The 23,806-nt window shown below is 31.8% G+C and overlaps 1 protein-coding gene across 1 annotated transcript; it reads left to right on the top strand.

Moving 5' to 3' along the window:
- The first annotated feature begins 6,177 nt into the window (after nucleotides 1–6,177).
- Nucleotides 6,178–7,825, top strand: LOC107957121 (UDP-glycosyltransferase 76B1). Its single transcript, XM_016892560.2, has 2 exons — nucleotides 6,178–6,803; nucleotides 6,883–7,825. Exons 1-2 carry the CDS (start codon nucleotides 6,299–6,301, stop codon nucleotides 7,776–7,778), a joined length of 1,401 nt encoding a protein of 466 aa, XP_016748049.1. The 5' UTR covers nucleotides 6,178–6,298; the 3' UTR covers nucleotides 7,779–7,825.
- The last annotated feature ends 15,981 nt before the right edge of the window (nucleotides 7,826–23,806 follow it).

Genomic DNA, 23,806 nt, shown 5'->3' with positions numbered 1-23,806 from the left:
TGGTAAATATTGAGTAAAAATTGAAATATTAAATATGACATTGAATTATGTTGTATTCATGAATTTTAATTATTTCAATTTCGTAGCTAACATCGTACCAGAATCCTCTAGTAAAAAGGGAAAAGAAAAAGTCGATGAAGAATAACTCAAAATTTTCAGTTTGTATTTTTATAATTTGAACTTAGTTATTAATTGTTTTATTTCAATTAAATGTTTATGGTAAGTGATTGAGGTGAGTATTTGGTATTTTGATATTGAATTGAATTTATATGTATTTGTGATTATATGAAAAATTGATATTGGATATTTATTGTTTTTGAATTGTGAAATTAAACCTTATTAACTGTATCAGGCTGAATTGGATATAGATGGCATGCCATAGGATTGGAAGAGTTCAATGATTACTTCGACTATGAGTCGACGAGACACTGGGTGTCAATTTACTACTTCGGATTAATTCAATGAGACACTGGGTGCCAATTTATTTTGGTTTCACCGATGAGACACTGAGTGCCAAATTATTACTTCGAATTATCCAATAAGGCACTGGGTGCCAAACTGGTGTGTTTTGGTTGGATCCGTGTATTCGCCCAAGTCTAAGTCCTGTTAATAGGGGTAAATAAATGAAATGGCACTATGATTCATATTAGATGATATTGTATGTGAATTGAAAATGGGATAGTAAATTGAAATATGCAAATGAAATGCATGAATTATGTGTTCATGAAATGGATATGAAATGGATAATGTTATTGTTAAATGATATGTGGATCAAAGTGAGAAAAACTACTCTATAACAAGTGATAGAAATTGAATATGGTATAAAATAATGTATTCATGATTTGAGTATTGTATGGTTAATGTTATTATATAAATAAATATGGTTTTAAATGTTCAACTATGCTTACCATTTAATTGTGCATATTATATTGTTTTATCTTTAAGTATTTGGATTAGAAATAACACTGAGTTTTACTCAACGTACGATTTTATTTTCCGTGTGCAGGTTAGGTACTTTATTTTGATCGCCGATTCAGCATCCAACAACGATCCCGAACTCAAACGCGGTGATGTTTATCCTTTTGTGTCGGCATGCACCTAGGGTGTTTAAAAATTAAACATTTTGTAGGTTGATTGTAAATAAGATTATAAGTTAATATTGGTTAGTTATATACACATGAACATATGTTTATGTTTGATGTTATATTATGGTATGTTTAAGTTATGTTTAAATAAACACGAATTAGGCAAAATAGATTAAATTTGACATGTTTTGGATGTGTTTAATCATGTTTTGAATAAGTTAAATCAATGGTTTTTGAATTGCTTAATGTCCAAGCTTGTAGGGAATGGTAAACTTGTTATTTAAGGTACATTCTGGCCACATGGCCGTGTGAACCCTGCAGCTTTGAAAATTTTTAATATTTTTCAAAAAATTCTCTGAGTTTCCGAATTAGTCTCAACTTATTTCTAACATGTATTTTGGGCCTTGAAGGCTCAAATAACGGACAGTATGTATGAGTTTGATTGGACTTGACTTGAGTATTGTATGATATGAAATGCTTAAAATTATGTCTGTTTGATCGGTAATGCTTTGAAACCCTATTCCGGTGATGAATTTGGGTTAGAGGTTTTACAATCATGCTTGAATAGTATGTTTATAACTTGTGTGTCATGCATAAGGAACAAGTGTGGAAAGTAAAGAAATGCAAATGAAAATAAAGAAATTTTGAAGAGTTAAAAGTTAATTAAAACCTACTAAGCTTGGGATAATATGTATAAGTGATGTTATGGATTTATTCACCTTGTGTGTGGATGAATATAGCTTTACGAGTATTGCGATATCAATTTTGTATTATTCTTGACATGTATAAATTTCATATTTGAAATGAATTGATATGATTAAAGATTACACGAGCTTACTAAGCATTAATTTCTTACGTGTTTGTTTTTGTTTACCTTACAGATTATTAGAAGCTTGATCAGGTTGGAAGCTTGTCAAAGTTATATCACACTATCCATCGGTTCTATTAACAATTTTAGATGATTTGATTCTGGTTATAATGGCATGTATAGGTTAATTTGGCCAATGTTGGCTTATAAATGCTTTGTTGTATCTAGTCATTGGGATGGCTTGTGATGGACATGTATTGATGTGCATATAATATCATGTTAGATGTGAGTGTTTGGTATGGTTGAATAATGATAATCTTATAGGTATGCTAATATTTAGTATAATTGGGCATATAAGTGAATTCGGTCAATTTGATAAGTTTGAATACTAGAGTATATGTGATGATAATACATGTATAAAACTTGGTTTTAGCTTGATTTGAATGTTATGATATAGGTTGTTGTTGTGTAAAAGTGTTGAGTTAGGTTGATGACAAATGGGGTGAGAAATATGGCTTGGAAAATAGCCGATTTTCGTTCACATAGGCAGAGACACGGACGTGTGTCTCAACCGTGTGTGATACACGGCCTAGCACATGGGCGTGTAGTTTGGCCATGTGACCCAAGTCAGAGAGCACCCTAATTTGGATACAGGCAGAGACATGGTCGTGTGTCCCTATTTTGAATGACCACACGGCTTGAGACACAGGCGTGTCTCTTGGCCATGTGAGACACATGGCCTGGCTACACGGCCATGTGCCCCCTACACCTTGGTGAAATTTTAATATTTTTCAAAAAGAATTTGAGTGCTGATTTAGTCCTGACTTGTTTCTAAATGTATTTTGGTCCTTGAAGGCTCATATAAGGGACAATATATATGATTTTGATTGGCTTTTGATATGAATACTATATGAAATGAAATTTTCTGTCTATTTGTTTATTAAATTTTGGTAATACTTCGTAACCCTGTTCTGGCGACAGATACGGGTTAGAGGTATTACAGCTGGGCTATGGAAATATATGAAGTCTGCTAGGATAATAAGCATGACATCATATAGTGTAAGATCATAGCTGGGCTATGGCAACATATGAAGTTTGCCAGGATGGTAAACATGGCATATGTGGGAGAACCGCGATACGAGTAGCGTGTTTATGAAGTCTACTAGAACAACAAACAAGGAAATTCGTCAGGATAATTATGGTGAATATGAAAGCATTAGCGAATTTGCTAAGGTAAGGCTCCACCAAGATATGAAGGCAAGAAAGATATATAAAAGTACGATGTACGTGGATATGTATGGGGGAGGGTTTTTCCTTACATAGTATTCATAACTGGGTATCCACCACTCAGGGTCCACCAAAGAGGACTATCTTAAATGGAGGGTTCGTTAGGGACTATCTTATTAGTAAATTTAGTCAAAGATATGTAAAAAGACAAAAATGTCCATAAGGATTACCAAATAAATTAAAGTTCTGTCAAAACCTGTTTTAAGTGGGAAGGTCTAGAGGGATTATCCAGTATATTAGAATATTTGTCAGGATTATCATATTTTGGGAAGCCTACCATGGACTATCTTTTGGGAAGTCCGCCATAGACTATTGGTTCTAGAAGTCCGTTAGGATTACCATGGAACTATAAGTCGTAAGGACTACCTCATATGGCTATCTATAGAAGGGGTCTATTAGCGATGGTTTGCCAGATTAAACAGCCTATTGTGAGGATAAGAATTCGTGGGATTTCTCAATTGCACTAATATCTACCAAATTGGTTGTAAACAAGTAAAAAGATAACAAGATCGTACACCTACATCAAGAGCTTTAAGAGGGTAAAGATAATGAAAAGAATATGCCCTCACGATGTAATATGTATAGTTATTTGACAAGTTAGCCAAGTGGATATATATATATATATAAACATCCATCCAAAAGATGAAATGCTTGATAGAATAACCAGTGAGAAGAACGGGGAATCTGAGATGAAGCTTGAGACTACAATATGAGTCGTCAGGGAGTATCCATTAGGTAGTTGTATTGTTGTAAAGTGCCTGCTAGGAGTTATAGAAGAAAAACGCATAAACATCAAACACAGAAACAGTTGCTAGAGCCTAAATGAAAAATAGGAAGTTTTAATTATATACAGAAATTCCATATACTGATTCTTTTATGTAGTGGTGAGCATACGAAACCTAACTAAGTTCATATGAACTTATAAGTGGTTTGCCTTGGATGCAAGACCGATAATTGTATGGAAAGCTTGGAAGGGAACAAGCCAGACCTTGCAGATAAGGATGTGAGGATTGTGGTATAATGTATATAGAGGGGGCACCCTTAGAAGCTCCGCCTCGGGGGTTTGAAGTATTAATTGATCTTGAGTTGATATACATCATGTATACTTAAATTGTTATATAATTTAAGTTGAAGTAAGTCTCTATAGTGAACAATTTAAGCAACAACTCATGGTGACTATTGTATTATTTTTAATAGACAATTACATTAAAGTATTTGTAAATGTTACTTTATTCGATGTGTTCAAATAGTAAAAATATTTTATTAAGTTATTAAATAAAACTTGACTAGTTAAGTTTATTTGTACTGTATGTTCGATGGGTTTAATTGCGACATTTGGTACCCATACCCAGCAAACGAGTTGGTAAAGGGTATTACAAATGATGTTAGTCATGTTAGTCATTTAATGTTTTGTATAACCTGTCATTGATTATAAGGCTTCTGTGATATAATGTTTTTAAATAACCTGATTACAAGTAGAGTATTATTGTTTTAAAGTGGTTTAAAAAGTATCATATATTATTCGATATTTGGGGGTTATCGCCTAGTGTGCGAAATATCTGCCGAGCTAAAGTATTCAATTTTCTAATGTTTCTGTTAGTCCAGTTGGCTTTAAGTTGTGACGCTCCATACCTGGATCTGACGATCGGGTTGTGTGTAGGATGTTACGCACGACATTCAAATAGGGGAAAATACGTTCAAACGGCCGATAGCTCGGACCATGAACAAGCACTTTCAAGAGTCAGTACTTACCTTGTCCATAACAAGTTACCATATTAGTTAAATATGTCAGTTAAAAAATAATGACGTGCAAATTTATAAAATACCCATGAATAGGCACTAGCAATTTTTTTACTAGTACATTAGTCATCATGGCAGTGTGATTGATTGATCTAATCAAGAAATCTATTTCAATATCTACACAAACAAAATTGAATAAACATATCATTTTAAAACAATAACGCTTTCACATAATAATATTAATCACCAACTAAACAAAAAAATATTAAAATAAATTACCTTAACCCGAATGTTTGCAAATGATTTTTTATATTCTACACAAATTAATATTAAAACATATGTATCTTTATTAAAAATATATATAAACATATAAAAATAAATATATATAATAATATAATCTTAAACATTAAATCTATCTAAATATTAAAAATAAAATACAAACATATAATATACAAATTATTATTACAAATATATATATATCTTAAAATTATCACTATCTTTCCAACTCCAACACAAACGATACAAACAATTTATTTTCTCCACGAAACTTCAACACAAATAATTTTTTTTCTTTTCTTTATTTCTACTTCTGTTATTAGAGGGATCAAAGCAATATATAAGAGAAAAAAAAAAGAATGGAAAAGCAAACAAAAGTAGGGGGTTGGATAGAGAGCCTAGATAAATTGGTCCAGTTAGTGGCAGGGCATCAAGCCGATGTCGTCTAACCTATCCTATCCTGTACTTTTTTTAGCCTGTTTTTTTTTTCAACCAACTTTTATTTTAAATTCAAATAGTGTCGTCTGACACATTGATTACACCACTTAAAAAATATTTTTTTTATCAGTATCATATTTGTTTTGTATTTAGAGAAAGTACATGTATTTTTATGGTGTTATTGACATGATGCCGGCACCATTTAATTTTTTTTTTAACACCGGAATGATTGAAAAATGGTTGGGTGAATTTTAGGGTGGTGTTGTGTGACACATTGGCAGCACCCAATAATAAACATTGGCAGCACCCAATAATATTGTAAAAAATACACTATTTTTAATCTACTATTTATCTCATTTTTGTAATTATTTTTTTTGTATTATTTTGATAAAAATAAAAAAAAACCATCGATGTCGTAGAGATTTATAATCTACTGTTAACTCGAGTCTCGTCTAATTAACTCAAGTGAAATAATGTTGGGTCTATCTTGTCTTGTACGCATGTGCTTTATGAGCTAACCTCATTTGGCAACTTCATTAACATTTTCTATTTTATTTGGCCTTTAAAATTGACAGGTTTCTACCATATCAATTTCTCTATATATAGATTTTGCAATAAAGAAGGCTGAATCTGGCATTGCTGGAAACCAAAGCAATTAGCTCCAATGGAGAGCCAAACAGAGACTCATAGGAAGCAAAAGAAATGGCTGAGATTGTTGCTTTTTCCGTTGCCATTGCAAGGTCATGTAATCCCAATGCTTCAGCTTGCAAATCTTTTATATTCTAAAGGCTTTTCAATCACTATAATCCACACTTGCTTCATCAGTTCTCCCAAATATCCTTCAAAGAATCCCCACTTCACCTTCCATTCCATCCCCAACGGGTTATCCAAAAGTGAGTGCTCTAATGCCGATAATCTCGTATCCTTTATTTCGCTCCTTAATGCGAATTGCGCCGAGCCGTTTCGTGATTGCTTGGTTAAGTTGTTATCTGATGTTTCCGATGAGCCTGTTGCTGGTTTGATCTCGGATTCGACTTGGAAATTCACAGATTCCATCGCCAAAAGCCTTCAGTTACCTAGATTTGTGCTTCGGACTACTAACATATCGTCTTTCCTTGCTCTTGCTGCCTTACCCCTTCTACAAGAAAAGGGTTATCTCCCAAAACAAGGTTCTTCACTTAATTCTAACCAAATTTGTCACAATCATTTTAGCAAATCTTATTTAACAACGGTTTTTTCCCCCCTCAGAATCACAAGAGGAGAAACCAGTTATTGAGCTTCCACCTCTTAAAGTCAAAGATATACCAGTCTTCAAAACACAAGATCAAGAGGGTCTTCATCAAACAATTGCAGCTTTAGTGGAACAAACCAAGTCTTGTACAGGCGTGATTTGGAACTCATTTGAAGAGCTTGAACACGGGTCGCTGACCGATTTCCGGTACAATTTTCGGGTCCCGATCTTCCCAATAGGTCCACTGCACAAGTATTTTCCAGTCCCTTCAACTAGCTTACTATCTCAAGATCAAAGCGCCATCTCATGGCTAAACAAACAAGCACCCAAATCTGTCATCTATGTAAGCTTTGGCAGTGTGGCAAGCATTGAAAAGTCGGAATTTGTAGAAATAGCATGGGGTTTAGCTAACAGTGAGCAGCCTTTCTTGTGGGTGGTGAGACCAGGTTCAGTGATTGGCTCAGAATGGTTGGAACCATTACCAAAGGGGTTCATGGAAGAGATAAAAGAGAGAGGACACGTTGTGAAATGGGCACCCCAACAAGAAGTGTTGGCTCACACTGCGGTAGGAGGGTTTTGGACTCACAGTGGATGGAACTCAACATTAGAGAGCTTTTGTGAAGGCGTTCCAATGATTTGTCACCCTTGTTTTGGGGACCAAAGGGTTAACGCTAGATATGTTAGCGATGTTTGGAGGATTGGGGTTCATTTGGAGAATAAAGTTGATAGATTCGAGATTGCAAAGGTTGTCCGAAAGCTATTGGTCGAAGCTGAAGGCCATGAAATCAGAGATCGAATTCTTCAGTTTAAGAAGATGGCCAATCAATCTACACAGCAACAAGGTTCTTCATATCGTTCTCTAGAAAGCTTGGTTAGCCAAATATTATCTTCCCAGTCACAAGGGAAATTGTAAAACGCAGTTTGTTTTAATATTATATACGTCTAGATTTTATGTTCCTAGTTTTTCTTCTTCAAAATAAAAGTTACTAGTTTTCTTCTAGTAACCAACAAGAAAATGGGAAATTTATGAATTTCTTAGACATTACTAAGTTTTAAAACAACATGTTATTTATTACTTAATGTTAGAATTTGATTGAATGATGCTTTTTATTTTTATTATTATGGAGTTTGAATACGAGGTTCTCTTACTTTTGGAGTTGCGACTTTTTGTCAATTTAATGTTAGGAGCTCATTTTAGACTATAAACTTCAAAATATTTTAATTATATTTTTAATTTATCGAGATTATATCAATAGGGTCATTGCTAATTAAAATCATATGTTAAATTAGTCATCATATCTCATATTTTAAAATGAAAAGAAAAAAAAAGAATATTGTGAAAATAAATGTTGTAAAAATTTTGGAGATTTTCAAAAACTTTTATCTTTCACTCTTTTTTTTTAATTTTACTTCATTTTTAGTTTTTTTTTTAAAAATTATCTAACAATACTTTTTTTATATGGAGTTAAATTTTGTCATGTATCCTTAAGTTATATTTAAAAAAATTAAAAAATAATAGATATATGGCAAAATCTCAACCCGTTTGTGAAATAAAAACTTTTCATTATATGTGTATCAAATAATTACCCTAAATAAAAATCATAATTACCAATAAAATTAAGAGGTTGTTATTATGTATTATAATAATTTTATACCATATTAAATTCATGGCTTTAATTTCACATAATTTATTATACCTTAATAAAAAAACATGAATACATTAAAAAAATTTAATTACTGACTCGATTAATATGAACATTATTGTCAAGAGAAATAGAATTAAGTGCAACACATAAGCATCATCTTTTTTAATTTAAAGCTGAATTAGACTTTTTAAGTGAAAACTAATTACATCACTAAATTTTTTTAAAAGAAGTGGGATTTTAGAAATATAGAAAAATATTATAGATTAATATTAATTATACTGAAAATTACGTCGTAAAGATTATTCTGAAAAATTGAATTAAAATCGTGACATGCTAACAGCAAATCTGACGCCAACCAAAATATTCTTCCCATTCTTCGCAAAACCTGAAAAATAATACTGATTTTAGAATTTTACGAAATCAGAATTTACAAATATAGATGTTATTACCACCTCTATATTTTTCTTAATTAGGGTTGGTGGGCCTGACTATTTAATTACAAATATGTGAGTCTTTAATCTTATTATATATAGATTTATTTAATTCTTTTCGATTTTTTATTTATTACATTTTGTATTACTTTGATTTTATAGTATAATTGATTAGAAAACTTCAAAAAATTATATATTAGAAACATCGTAGGGGTGTATAATGGCCGTTTGCAAGGGAAAAGAAAATTCATATATTCAATTTTGGTCATTTAATTAAAGCTAAATTATGCACTTGGTTACTTCACTTTTATAAATTTTTATTTTGGGCATTGAAAATAAAAAAAAAAGAAACTGGGTACTGCCATTAGCAATCGTTTTCATTTTAATCATCTAACTTTAGTAAATTTTTGTTTTGGTCATCTCCTTAGTTCACTATTATTGTACACTTTTTTTAATCACCAAAATTTTGATAAAATTTTATTTTAGTCACTTATTTACTTTTTAAAAATTAATTCTAACAAATGAAAATAATAATAAAATTTTAAAAAGATAAAATGGTTTTTCCATGTAAAATCCCAAATAATTTTACGAGAGTTTTCCCTTTTACTTGAAAAAACTAAAATTAATTCAAAAAAAAGAAAAATTAAAAATATTAATTGGTTTTCCCTATAAAAACTTAAATAATTTCATATCTTGTTTTTCCCTTTTATTAAAAAAAACAAAATTAGTTCTAAAAAAGAAAAATTTTAAAAAGATAAAAAGATTTTTCCCTTTTCCAAGAAAAAAACTAAAAAATAATTAAATTAAATTTTAAAAAGACAAAAAATGAATGATGATATGAAAATTCATTAAAATTGGCTTATTAAAATGAGTGTAGAATAACATTGAATTAATGGCGAGTGATTAAAATAAAAATTTATTAAAGTTGAGTAACTAAAATGAAAACGGTTGTTAAGACAATGTCCAATTTATAATTTTTTTATTTTCGGTGCGCAAAATGAAAATTTATAAAACTTAGGTGTGCAACTGTGCAATTTGCTCTTTAATTGATGAATGGTTGATTAGGCGAAAATTGCAGTTGCATGGAGAAAGAATTTTGTCATTTCCACTCATTTTAATCTTATCCAACTTCCAACGCCATTATATATTTTGTTTCATCACCACCTAAACATAGCATCGGATGCTGAAAAACTGACTGTACAGTTTTTTAGTAAATTTGGATTAGAGTATTTATTATCAATTATTGTCGGCATGCATATTTGAGTGGCGTTAGGTATTGTTTTTAAAGATAATTTGTTGTGTAGTATATTTATTAAGATATAACAAGTTTTTTTATTAATAAAATGGTGCAACAGTAAATAGATTATAACGAAAAATATTCAATAATCACAAAAGAATGACAGGACGAGTACGAGGAGAATGATAAGAGTTTTTTTTTGGAGACTAACACCTTAGCCTAATGACACAACTGCTTAACAAATTACTGATTTGAAACTATAACGCTCTCTTCAAGCAACATCACTCTAATTCCAGCTGGAGCTTCATGGAGGAAACATAGGGCGCCATTAGAGCTTTCTGTCCCCATATGCGCCATTGAATCTGCCACAACATTTCCTTCTCTAAATACATGTATGAAAGTAAGCTACAATGTTTATAACACTTCAATCAGTTAAGCCATTTACTTTCTTTGAGCTTTCTAAAAAATTTAGTAAAGCTCAGGGGGAAATCTATTGATTTACAATAGACTGGCAATTATTGCACGTAGGAGTCTACCCTCTTAAATTGATTCTTACTAGTCAAATGATGTATATTGACATATATAAACAAGGTCTTAAGGTTTTCTTAATGAATGTGAGATTTAATTCTTTAAAAATATCTCAGTTTATAACAATTTCTTGCATATTTTAAAAGAACCAATGATAAAATTTTACTAAGTATCTTATGTTTAGATATAATGCTTCGACTCTGGTGTCATTTGGGCTATGAAGCAAAACAATAATTAATAAAATATAATTTACAAAATAATTGGTTAAACATAGAGTTTCCATGAACCAAGAATTTTTATCGTAAATTAAAATTCTCATCAACCATATTCAATCTATATTATTGTTGTTCGGCGTAGGTGTGTACTAATAGGTCATGTGCGTGCTTAGTTTTTCATGATTGCTCTTAATATTTCACCACAAATCTCATGAAAGTGGCTTCACTTCACACTCATATAGGTCAATCCATCATGTATACAATGCCAAATACATTACCTATAAAGGATATGAATTTGATTAAGAGTTTATTCAACCTCACTTTCCTTACTATTTTAGCACTATTTACATCATAGAAAGGACATAGTTTATAATGATCCACAAATCAACCAATGACTTTTTATTACCCATATGAACCTAGGTCATGAGTTATCCAATCACATAGGTTGGTTACCATTATTGTTAATATTTCAATTTGGCAGTAGTCCATTCCTTTCAATTTAGCACTATTTCCAAATTCACTTCTAACTACATAATCCATAGATTATAACTCTATCCTTTTGCAACTGATTTATCACATCATGTGTTAGATAAATGTAACAACTCGATTTTAACTAAATCGGAACAGTAATTTTGGGACCACAAATCTGAGGTCAGAAAATTATTTTAATATTATTTTTGTTGTTTATAGCATGTGATTATATATGTGTAGAAATTTCATGAAATAATTTTATCGTTTAAGTGGTTAATTTGAAAAAAAATGACTAAATTGCATAATATGCAAAAGTTGCATTCTATATGATAAAAGTGCTTAATTGCTATGGATTATTAAATTTAAAGTCCTTATTATGAAATTAGACCTTGGATAGTGGAAATTTACATGAATATCCATCCATTATATGTTTATCAATGTTATTAAATAAAGGTGTTTTAGTAAATAGCAAAATAAGTTATTGAATAATAAAACAAAACAAATTTTAATGCTCATTTCATCATCTCTTCACCGAATATTGAAAAAGAAAAACACCATTGAAGCTTTATGAAGTTCGGCCCTTGCATAATTCATTAGGTAAGTGAATTGAGCTCGGTTTTTGATGATTTCTATGTTTTTGTGATCATTGCTTCATGTTCTAGCTAACCCATGCCTAAATTTTTGAATGTGTTGATGATTTTGAAAAATGAAATTGATGAATCCATGGGTTTTATGATGTTTTATGATGAATTATGCAAGCTTGGTGTTTGATATACATGTTTTGTAAAGTGATTTTGAGTAAAAATGCATATTAAAGATTAAATTGTGAAATTTGTAAATTGAGAGGGTTAAAGTGTGAAATAATGGAATTAATGGGCTCCTAGGGACCTAGGGAAGATTCGACCATGCTTGGGTTTAATGAAATTTTGTGTATTTTGTGTTGTTTTGAAATAATGACTAAATTGTAAGAAATGTGAAAGTTAGGGCCAAAGTGAAAATTAGCTTAAATATGTGTTTTTGGACTAAATTGAATGTGTTGATGAATAAAAGAGTTAATTTTGAATGTATATAGATCAAGATCGAAAGAAATCGGATTTAGATTGAGGGAAATCGAAAGTTATCGAATAGTCGATCCGATTCCTCTATTCCGACTACGAGGTAAGTTCATATGCAAATAAATGTCTTTGAATTGAATTATATATGTTTTATTGTCATTGAATTGTTATGAATGTTGAATGAGAAAATATGAACATGAATCGACGAAGTTACGACATCTAAAAGTCTCGTATAAACCTTAAGAATAGTATAGGATACGAATGTCATGACATTAGGTTATTGAGATGTGGTTACATATAAGACCATGCCTGGGACATTGGCATCGTTAATCGATTTCGTGTAAGACCTTGTCCGAAACAGTGGCATCGATATGTAATAACATGTAAGACCATATCTGGGATATGGCATTGTACGAGCTTATGTGATTTCCGAGTATCCTTCATGATTCTGAATGGTTCAACAGCCAAATTCAAGTTGAGAATGAATGTGTGAATGAGTTAAAGGACTTAGGTACATACGAGACTCATACGAGTATTGAAAGTGAAACAAATGATAAATTTGATTAAGATGTTGAATATTTGTTCAATGAGAAAGGTTTGTGTACTTGTATGTGATTAGTTATGCTTAGAATATTTGAATTGAAATGCAAATGTTCATATGATGACTTTATTTGTATATGGCTTACTAAGCTTTTAAAGCTTACTTTGTGTGTTCTTTCCATTTTTTTATAGATTATCGAAGCTAGCTCGTATATCGGGGATCATCGTGAACTATCATCACACTATCGACTACTTGTTGGCACTTTTGGATCTTTGTATATATGGTATATGGCATGTATAGGCTACTGTCGTTTTGGTATGTTTTAAGTTATGATATTAGCCATGAGATTTAGCTTGCTTTTGATGTAAATGTTGGTGTGCATGGCCATTAAGTTGGCTTAAACTATGTGCCTGTTAAGTGATATATGTGAATTATAAGTTACCTTGTGTTTGGTATGTTTGCCATAGTTATTGGTATAGCTAAATGGTTGCTCATTTGATTGATTATTAATTGATGTACTAATGCTTGGAAGTTGGCAAATTGTGGTTTGATTTGAGATGATGATATGGTGTATTAAGTGACTTGAAATAGGGGATAAGTTGGTGAGTTAATGCATTTGGAAATTAGGTAAATTGTGATGGTTTTGGCATAATGATTTGGTATGTGTTGAATATGGAATTGAGTGGTTGAAATGGTTGTGAATAGATGGCATTATATGAGTATGAATTGACCTATTTTTGGTTGCTTAAAGATGTTTTTAAATGGTGCTATTTTGGTTGCTATGTATGCTTGTGGAAAGGGTGGCAAATTGGCTTTTCAAATAGCCTATTTTTGTCTACATGGGCAAAGATATAGGCGTGTGTCTCAGCTGTGTGCAATACACGGTCATGTTACATGGTTATGTGTCCCCTGAGGGAATAATTAGAAATTCAAGTCAGTCTCAAGCATGGCTTAGACACACGGGCATGTCTGGTGGTCGTGTATGATACACAGCCTTGGCACATGGACGTGTGTGGCCATTTCGAAGGTTACACGGGTTAGACACACAGGCGTGTGGTTGACCGTGTGGCCAAGTCAGTAACTCCCCTTAGATTTCACACAGCCTGTGACACAAGCGTGTCTGGTGGCCGTGTGAGGCACACGGCCTGTTCACACGGGCGTGTGATCCCTGAATGTATGATGATTTTCTAAGTTTTTGGAAATTTTTATGTGTGATCGGTTTAGTCCCGAACAATTCTTAAGCATGTTTTAAGGTCTTATAGAGCCTTATAAGGGTCAATGTGAATGGTTGTGAATGGTTTATGATAATGAATACATAAATGTATGTGAATGATGTGTATTATCCGGTAATGCCTCGTAACCCTATTCTGGCGACGGATACGGGTTAGGGATGTTACAATAAATATGTCTATTTTTACCATTGGAAGTTTTATTCTTTGTAATGACTATTGTCGAAGGCAATCACAATGCATAAACAAAGATGGTGTTAGTTTCATGCTTAATTGGATACTTCCTAAGAAGTCTTTCAACCACTTAGTCTCAATACCAACCAACTCTATGTTAGGAAAATCAGTTCAGAAATAGTGTTTTTAGGCACAGTGAAAGTTGGATTTTTTTTCTTAAAATTGAGCCTTTGTGAAATTTATAGAAATAAACCATTAATCAAAATTATGTATGTGCTTTGTATGAGGTGGATAAAGTCAATCTCAACTTTCAACTAAACGACCTTCTCTGCTATTCTTGAACCCTGAATTGCTTTGATTGTGGGCAACTTTACTTTATTAAAATCTATGAGAAAATATATTTAATTGCCCCATTCAATAAATTTATGATGACTAATTAATTTAATTCTCACTTTGAATTCAATAATTAATTACAATCAATTAAATAATAATTTGAAGAAATCAAATTAATTTCTAAGTTATCTTTTGTACTTGGTGAGGAAACATAGTCACTGTAGATAGTGATACATGTGATCTATTTCTCTTACTTCCCCATTTTCATCCATTCATTATATTATTGGTTCTATATGCAATTTGTTTCTAATTATCTCAAGTTGGCGGAGAAAACGATTGGACATATATAATTAGGGCTCAAATATTTTGTAATAAAGTTTTGGCTCTTCGCCTTTTAATTACAACATTATTTAATCATAGAGTCATTCCACTAAAGTACCATGATTGAAATCTCCCTTATTATATATCATTATGAAAGATACTCATTGAGTTCTCATCTAATGACCTTGACATAAGTGTGTTACTCTCATAGGATATCCTTACATTTTTCTTCATGAAAAGTCAATTACTAATAAATAAAAATTAAATTATTTATCTCTAAGATAAATAACTTGTGGCCACGTTACTTTTCATCTACATGTAATGTTGATGAGAGGATATCATTTATGCTTTATTGGGCTATGAATTCCACTATTGTGGAATGACACTATATCATGTAGAAGTCATATACCTAATGTAACAACTATCGTTTCCTTATCCATTTGAACTCAGACTTTCATTTACATCAAAGTATACAAGTCACACATACATAGTCCATTATCCACTCAAGATTAAGGTATGTCACACTATGAACATTGCAAATGAATTAATCCATAAACAGATCTAAGGTCGATTCTACTTGGGCCTTGTTCAATGTACTGGCAATCCAGTCAATTACATTTATGTCTCTATCTTCTAGGTGTCATCCAATTTGATACCCAAGACAAGGTATTTCCCCAATTGGACTTGGTAAACGACATATTAATTTTTTAATCAATTTGCTCAATTTTGATTTGACTAAGGACATGTTTATATTATCTACTAATATAAGTTGTCTTTCCTTATTACGATTCAACCACGTAATGTGACTTAATATTAGTTGAGGACGTTTATATCAATAGATAATAATTCGATTACGATTTGACTAGGAACAACTTTGAGATTCATAAGCAACTTCTAAAGCCATATCGCTTCTTTTGTTGCCTTAGAAGTGGCCACATATTCGGCCTCCATGGTGGAGTTAGTAGTGCTACCTTACTTGATACTTCTCTACATTATAGACCCGTTGCCTAGGATAAAGATAAAACTCAATGTTGATTTCCTTGAATCTTAACATGTTTAAAAGTTAGAATCTGTATAATCGATAAAAGTAAGATCTCATCTGGAATATACAAGCATATAATCCATCATTCTCTGTAAATACTTGAGTATATGCTTAACTACTTTCTAGTATCTTGGATTGGGATTCACCTGATATTGACTTACTAGGCCTACTACGAAACAAAAATCTAGACATGTGTATAACATTGCATATATGAGACTTACTGTAACACCCCTAACCCGTAACCGTCGCTGGAATAGGTTAAGAGGCATTACCGAACTCTTAACTCAGATCAGAACAATCAAATATCAAATATCATCTCATTTTAATAAATACAAGTTATTCATATTCAATATGAATTTAAACCGAGCATACAAAGTCTAAACCATGCATTCAAGACCAAATCGATAACATATGAAAGTTTCAGAACTTAGAAAAATTTTCAACAATTCAAAGGTCACACGCCCATGTGAATAGGCCGTGTGCCTCACACGGCATTAGACACGCCCGTGTGTCTAAGCCATGGCAAAACAGGGCATAATACTGACTTGTCCACATGGCCATAAGACACACCCGTGTGCTAGGCCGTGTGAAAATTAGGGAGGCTACTGACTTGGCCACACGGCCGACCACACGCCCGTGTGCTAGCCCGTGTGCCACACACGACCAATTGACACACCCATGTGTCTAGGCCGTGTCAAAACTAGAGGATATACTGACTTTAATTCGTAGGGTACATCAGGGGACACACGGCCGTGAAACGTGACCGTGTGTTGCACACGGCTGAGACACACGCCCGTGTCTCTGCTCGTGTGGAAAAAAATAGGCCATTTGAATAGCCAACTTGCCACCCCAAATGGGTCAATCCTACAAGCAATAAAATAAGCATATTTTCACACCAATTTCAGCCAATCTCAATACCAAAGCATACATTATTCATGACTTTACATTATCAACAAACTCCAATCTCAATTCACCAATCAATTCATACCAAAACTTAAACTAAAACCATACCCTAAACATATGTTCAATACATCATTCAATCTCATGCTCAAACTTACCAAAACTTCTCAACATTGACCATTTCTTTTGGTCTTTCAAAACATACCATATAATTTATACAACATTTCCAACCATAAGTTCAAACATAAGTTAGCCATATCACATGGCATAATATATATACATTGCAAAACATAACCAAAGCACTTCTAACTTATACATGCCATACTTTACTATATACATTTTCAAAAGGTACCAAAATGAGTTTCGATAGTGTGGTGACGATCCTCAACAATCCCCGAGCTCACAGTAGCTTCGATATCTATGAAACAATGCAAACACACACAAAGTAAGCTTTCAAAAGCTTAGTAAGCTCGTACCAAATATCATCAACAATTTATAAAACATAAAACATTAACACATAAGTACTTATTCATTCTCAATTCATCTATTTATACCAATTCAATGAGCTTCATATAAAAAATATCATCTACCACATAGGTATCGTACATACCTGAACCTTCCCATATTTATTCATTTTCATTCTCATCCTCGTTTGGATATTTTAAGATTTTCTGAAGATTATTCATGCTATAAACATCCACACACTTAGTGCTTTAAGGATTAGCTGAAGCTAGAACGATTCTGCACACTTAGTGCCATCTCAATTAACCGAAGCTATCTCGGTATCGCACACTTAGTGCCTCATATAGCCAAAGCTATTTTGAATCACACACTTAGTGCCAAATACAGTTGATTTATCATTGTATTCAACCATAATAAAATATATATACAATCTATGTATAATCAAAACATCAAAATATACTCGTAACATCATGTTTTACGTACGAACTTACCTTAGACTCGGAACGGTCGATTCAGATTGTCTACTCTATAACCTTCGACTTCCCTCGGTCTAAATCCGAGTTCCTCTTTTCTTGATCTATATATATTCAAAATTAACTCATTTAATTACCAATACATTCAATTTAATACACAAACACATCTTTGGGCCTTTTTTCACTTTAGCCCCTAAATTTACACATTTTGACGTTTTAGTCCTTATTACACAAAACTTCAAATACACATAATTTCCTTTTACACATATTAGGCCGAATATACATTTCATTTATTTCACATTTTAGTCCCTCAATTTCTCATTTTTACAATTTAATCCCTAATATGCATTTTTACTCAAAATCACTTTACAAAACATGTATATCAAGCACTAAGCTTTCATAATTCATTATTTAACATCACAAAACTCATGAATTCATCAATGGCATCTCATCAACTCATAAAAAATTTCATGAATTTAAGCATGGGCTAGCTAGAACACTTAACAACGATCACAAAAATATAGAAATCATCAAAAACCGAATAAAAAACATACCTCAATCAAAGCTTTAAATGGACGAATGTTAGGAAAGCTTAAAACCCTATTTCTTTCTTCAAAATTTCGGCAAGGATGATGATAATGGAAAAATTTTATGTATTTGTTTTATTAAATCAACATTTATTTATCAATTTACTAATATAACATTTTTAATTTCATTCAAAATCTACTAACTCATGTCCATACTTGTCCATGCATTAATTAAATGGTCCAATTGCATCATAAGGACTTCATACTTAAAAAGCCATGTCAATTTAGCACTTTAACAAACAACAGGCAACTTTTACATTTTATGCGATTAAGTCCTTTTATCAAATCGAGCACACAAACATTCGAATTTTCATACGATACTTTCACACATGCTAATACACATATCATAAGCACGAAAAAAAATATTTAAATATTTTTTTATTCGAATTTGTGGTCCTAAAACTACTATTCTGGCTAGGGTCTAAACCGGACTGTTACACTTATTGCTACTGAAACATGATAAACCTTTCTCATATACTCTCTTTCTTTCGATGTCTTGAGATAGCCCTTTAAAGAAAGATGTAAGCTCGATACAGAGGGTTGTGTTCCCTTATTTGAATTGACCATAGAAAAATGTTTCAATATCTTATCTATGTATGAAGTTTGTAATAAAGTAATCATTTTTTTCTTTTAACCTCTTAGGATCCAAATACCTAGAACATAGTTGGCTTCTCCTAAGCCTTCATGCTAAACTGTTATGTTAACCATAGTTTCACCAATTACAGTATTTCTACATCATTCCTAATTAATAGAATGTCATTGACATACAAAATGAGAAAGACCACCTTTCAATACTTAATCCATTTATAACTACAAGGTCTATCAACGTTTTTCTAAAATCCAAAAGTTTTTATTACTTAACCAAATCTTGCTTCCAAGAGTGGGACATTTTCTTAAGTCCATATATGTACCTAAGCAATTTGTAAACTTTATGATGGGTTACACTATATATATGTTTTTCTTCAAGATAGTCGTTTAGAAACGTTGTCTTGAAATTTATTTTTCAGATATCATAATCTAGAGCCACCACAATGGACAACAAAATATAGATCAACTTGAGCACGACTACCGAAAAGAAGGTTTCCTTGTAATCGATACTTTTCTCTGAGTATACCCTTTTGCTACAAGTCTGACCTTACAAGTTTCCACTTTTCCTTTCTCATTTATTTTCTTATTTTAAATCCACTTACACCCTATGGGTTTTAACCCTTTTGGTACGGCTACAAGTTCTCATATTGAGTTGGATTTCATAGAATCCATTTCAACATTTATAGCAATTTCCAAACATTAGAGTCAGCACTTTGCATTGCTTTGTCACATGTGAGAGGGTCATCATACTCCCAATCAAGGAACAAGAATAAATCAGGCCTATGAGAGATTCTCTTACTGAAACAAAGCACCTCTAGTACTATTTTACTCTGAGGTTTAAATTTGTTCATGTAACTTTCCTCAAGTATGGTAGCAGGATTCAACACATTTATTTTCTGATCTTTCAGTTTATAAAACAAACCACCCTGTGCTTTTTTAGGATATCCTACAAACATGTATAATTCTGTCCATGAATCCAACTTCTTCACATCTTATCCAATGCATGGGTCAGGCATCCCAAAATCCTAAAATAATTTAAGCTTGATTTCATTTTGTGCCACAATTCTTATGGAGACTTACGCCTAACCTTAGTTGGTACATCATTCAGAACATAACAAGTCATTTGTAAAGCATATCCCAAAAGGATATTAGTACCTTTGAATAACTTAACATTGATCAAATCATGTCTAATAAGGTTCTATTTCTTCTCTCTACCATACCATTCTATTATGGAGTTCCCGAAATGGTTAACTAGGATAATATCTCATTCTGTACAAGGTATTCTAAGAACCCATTCGATAAATATTTCTCACTTCAACTCGATAGAAGTGTTTTTATAGGTAAACGTAATTATTTCTCTACTCCTGCACGATATCTTGAATTTTATCAAAAGTTTTGCTTCTACAGTGCATTAGGTACAAATGCCCATTCCTGCAATAATCACCTATAAAGGTTAGATAACAATCAAAACCACCTTGCACACTGACATGGGGCTACATACATTAGTGTGCAGAAGTTCTAAAGGTTAAACTGCCCTCGTTCCTTTTGCATTAAAAGATTTTCTAGTCATCTTATCTTCTAAGGAAGATTCACTTATCAAATATTGACTTTCTTAATTGTACTTAAGGTTTCATTTTTAACAAGCCTAGTGATTTTTCTTGGTTAATATGACAAAGTCTTAAATATCAAAGGAATGCCTCATTAGAGTGAGAAATTTTAAGTTTCTTATTTGCAATTTTAGTTTCTAGCTATGTGTACATATTTGCTTTGATAAAATAGAGATTGTTTTGCATCCATCCTTTACAAATGAGAGAACAATTTCTAAAAAATTACAATACTATTATTAAAAGTCACGATCAAGCTATATTTAAATAAATAAGCAACTAAAATTAAGTTCTTTCTGAAACTAGGTACATAAAAAACATCTTTTAAAACAATCTTTCTAAAACTATCAAAATAAAGATATACATCTCCCACTACTTCAGCTGCAACATTTGACCCATCCTCAGTTTGCAACGAAAGACTCTTATCTTTAAGATTTTTTGTTTCCTTGAGTCCTTACAAAAGAAGCACAAGCATGGTTAATGGCTCCAAAATCAATGACCCAGTGCTCTATTAAATATTCCACTAAGCAAGTTTCAATCATTAAGAGTTTCATACATTTGCTTTTTGTGGCTAGGTAGTCATACCACTCTTTGCAGTTGACCTCGATATGCCCTATCTTATTACAAAAAAAACACTTAGACTTAGATAAGTCTTTAGGCTTCCTAGTTCTCTTTATTTCTATTTTCTATAGCTTAAAAGACTTAACATTGTTTCTCATTACTTGCTTTCACTCCCTTTTAGAGGAAGAAACAATCTTTAAGTTAACTTTTTCTTTGTAGATAGGTTGATCACCATTCAACATCAACTCATATGATTAAAGTTCCCATGAGTTGTGTAAGTGTTAACTTCTAGTTCTTACGGTTATATGTGGCCTTAATGCCAGCAAAGACCTTAGATAAGCTTTTGAACACAATCTCAATTTATGGGTTCAAGTCCAGTTCGGCTCCATTATCTTCAACCTTGGTAAAGTAGCTCATAAGAGAGATCATATTATCTTTAATTGGAGTATTGGGTTTCTACTGGGCATTCATCAAACTAGTTATCACAGACTGTCGAGCTAAAACAGCTTGGCCTCCAAACATGTCCTCTAGTTTTTCAATCATCACCTTGAAGGAGTCACAACTCTCCAGTTGCTTTAGTAAGGTACCAGTAACACTTTCTAGTATGTAGCAACAAGCTATTTCATCAGATTCTCGCCAACGATTTTTTATCTCAATTTAGGTGGCTGGAGGGCATTTAGTATCAAGGATTGTCTTATGCTTCTCACAACTTAAAATAATGTTGAGATTTCTTTTCCAAACCTTATAATTGTTTCCATTCAGCTTGTTCTTAGTAGAGATATTAATAAAGGGAGTTTATATCATTTTCTAACTGAAAAATAAATGTCCATCTATTAATTTTCTTTGAATTTAAGACAATATTCAAAAGATTTTGCAACACGCACAACCTTTGTGACATTTAGTCAAATAGTGAGAGAAAGAGAGAAAATTCAGTATCGGTTTATACTATAAACAGCATAACCTTGCTTTGATACCGATTGCTGGAAATATCAGTATAGAAAACAATTCTTTTAGTTACAACGAAAGTTTAAAACTTTCCTTAAAATCGATCCTTTGTGATACTTATAGAAATAAACCCTTAATCGAAATTATACATGTGCTTTGTATAAGGCTGTTAAAGTCAATATCTACTTTCTACCAAACAACATTCTTTGCTATTCTCAAACTCCGAATTGCTTTGAGTGTGGGCTCAAACAACATAAACCAAGTGCACTAAATGAAAACTTTTATTAACCTTCAATGGGAAAGCTAATTTTCTCTATAACCGAAAACTAGAAGGTTTTTCCAGAAAATAAAATTTATTCTTAAAATAAATTACCATTATTTTTTTGACAAAATAACGACTCAATAATATGTGTGTGAATAGTTTCGCTCATAGTTCCTATTTATAAAGAAATAGTACAAGAGTTCTATTTGAATAAGGTCTAATTAAATAATAATATTTTAATATAAAATATAAATTCTACCCTAAATAGAACACATAAGGGCCAATGGTATCCCTAGGGAACACTAGGCTTTGTCTCCCCTAATACTTCAACCATGTCTATTTGGGCCTTTCATATATTAGGTATTATTTTCAATTTCTCAAATTTTTATCCAACACTTATAATTTATCCAACCTAATAATTATTTTCAATTTCTCAAATTTTTATTTATTTAATCAATTAATTTAATTAATTAATTTAAATAAATTTATTTCTCAATTAAATTATTTTCACACCCAATTCTAATTTCGTTAAAGTCATGACAACTTTACTGTATTAGAATCTATGAAGAAATATATGATGAATAATTAATGTAATTCTCACTTCAAACTTCAATTATTAAATTACAATTAATTAAATAACAATTAAAAGAAATCAAATTAATTTTTAAGTTATCTTTTGTACTTAGCGAGAAAACGCATTCTCTGCGGATAGCGGGACACGAGATTTATTTCTCTTACTTCACCATTTTCATTCCTTCCATGTTATTGGTTCTATATGCAATTTGTTTTTGGTTATCTCGTGTTAGTGGAGGGATAAACAAGACATATATAATTAGGGATCAAATAGTTTTTAATTAAGTTTCAATTTTCCCCTATTAATTACAACGTTAGTTAATCATAATCATTCCACTAAATTACTATGATTGAACTCTCCTTTATTATATATCATTATGAAAGCCACTCTTTTAATGCTCATCTAAACTCCTTGTCATAAGTGTGTTACCCTCATAGGATATCCTTAATCTCTTTGGGATAAATTTATTCTCTCAAAATGATGTCATTTTATCTCATGGTGATCATTACATCATCCTTTTTGAAAGGTTAATTCCTAACAAATAGTAATTTAATCATTTATCTCTAAGAAAAATGACCCATCACCACATTACCTTTCATCTATCATGTAATGTCGATCAGAGAATATCATTTACCCTTTAGTGGGCTATGAATTCTACTATTGTAGAATGATGCTACATGATGCAGAAGTTGTATACATAACATACCAGCTTTTGGTTCCTTTTTTATTTGAACTCTAGCTTTCATTTACACCAAAGTGTGC

Source organism: Gossypium hirsutum, chromosome A05, assembly GCF_007990345.1.
Source record: "Gossypium hirsutum isolate 1008001.06 chromosome A05, Gossypium_hirsutum_v2.1, whole genome shotgun sequence".
Lineage (NCBI taxonomy): Eukaryota > Viridiplantae > Streptophyta > Magnoliopsida > Malvales > Malvaceae > Gossypium > Gossypium hirsutum.
This window is presented reverse-complemented; position numbering and strand designations above follow the sequence as displayed.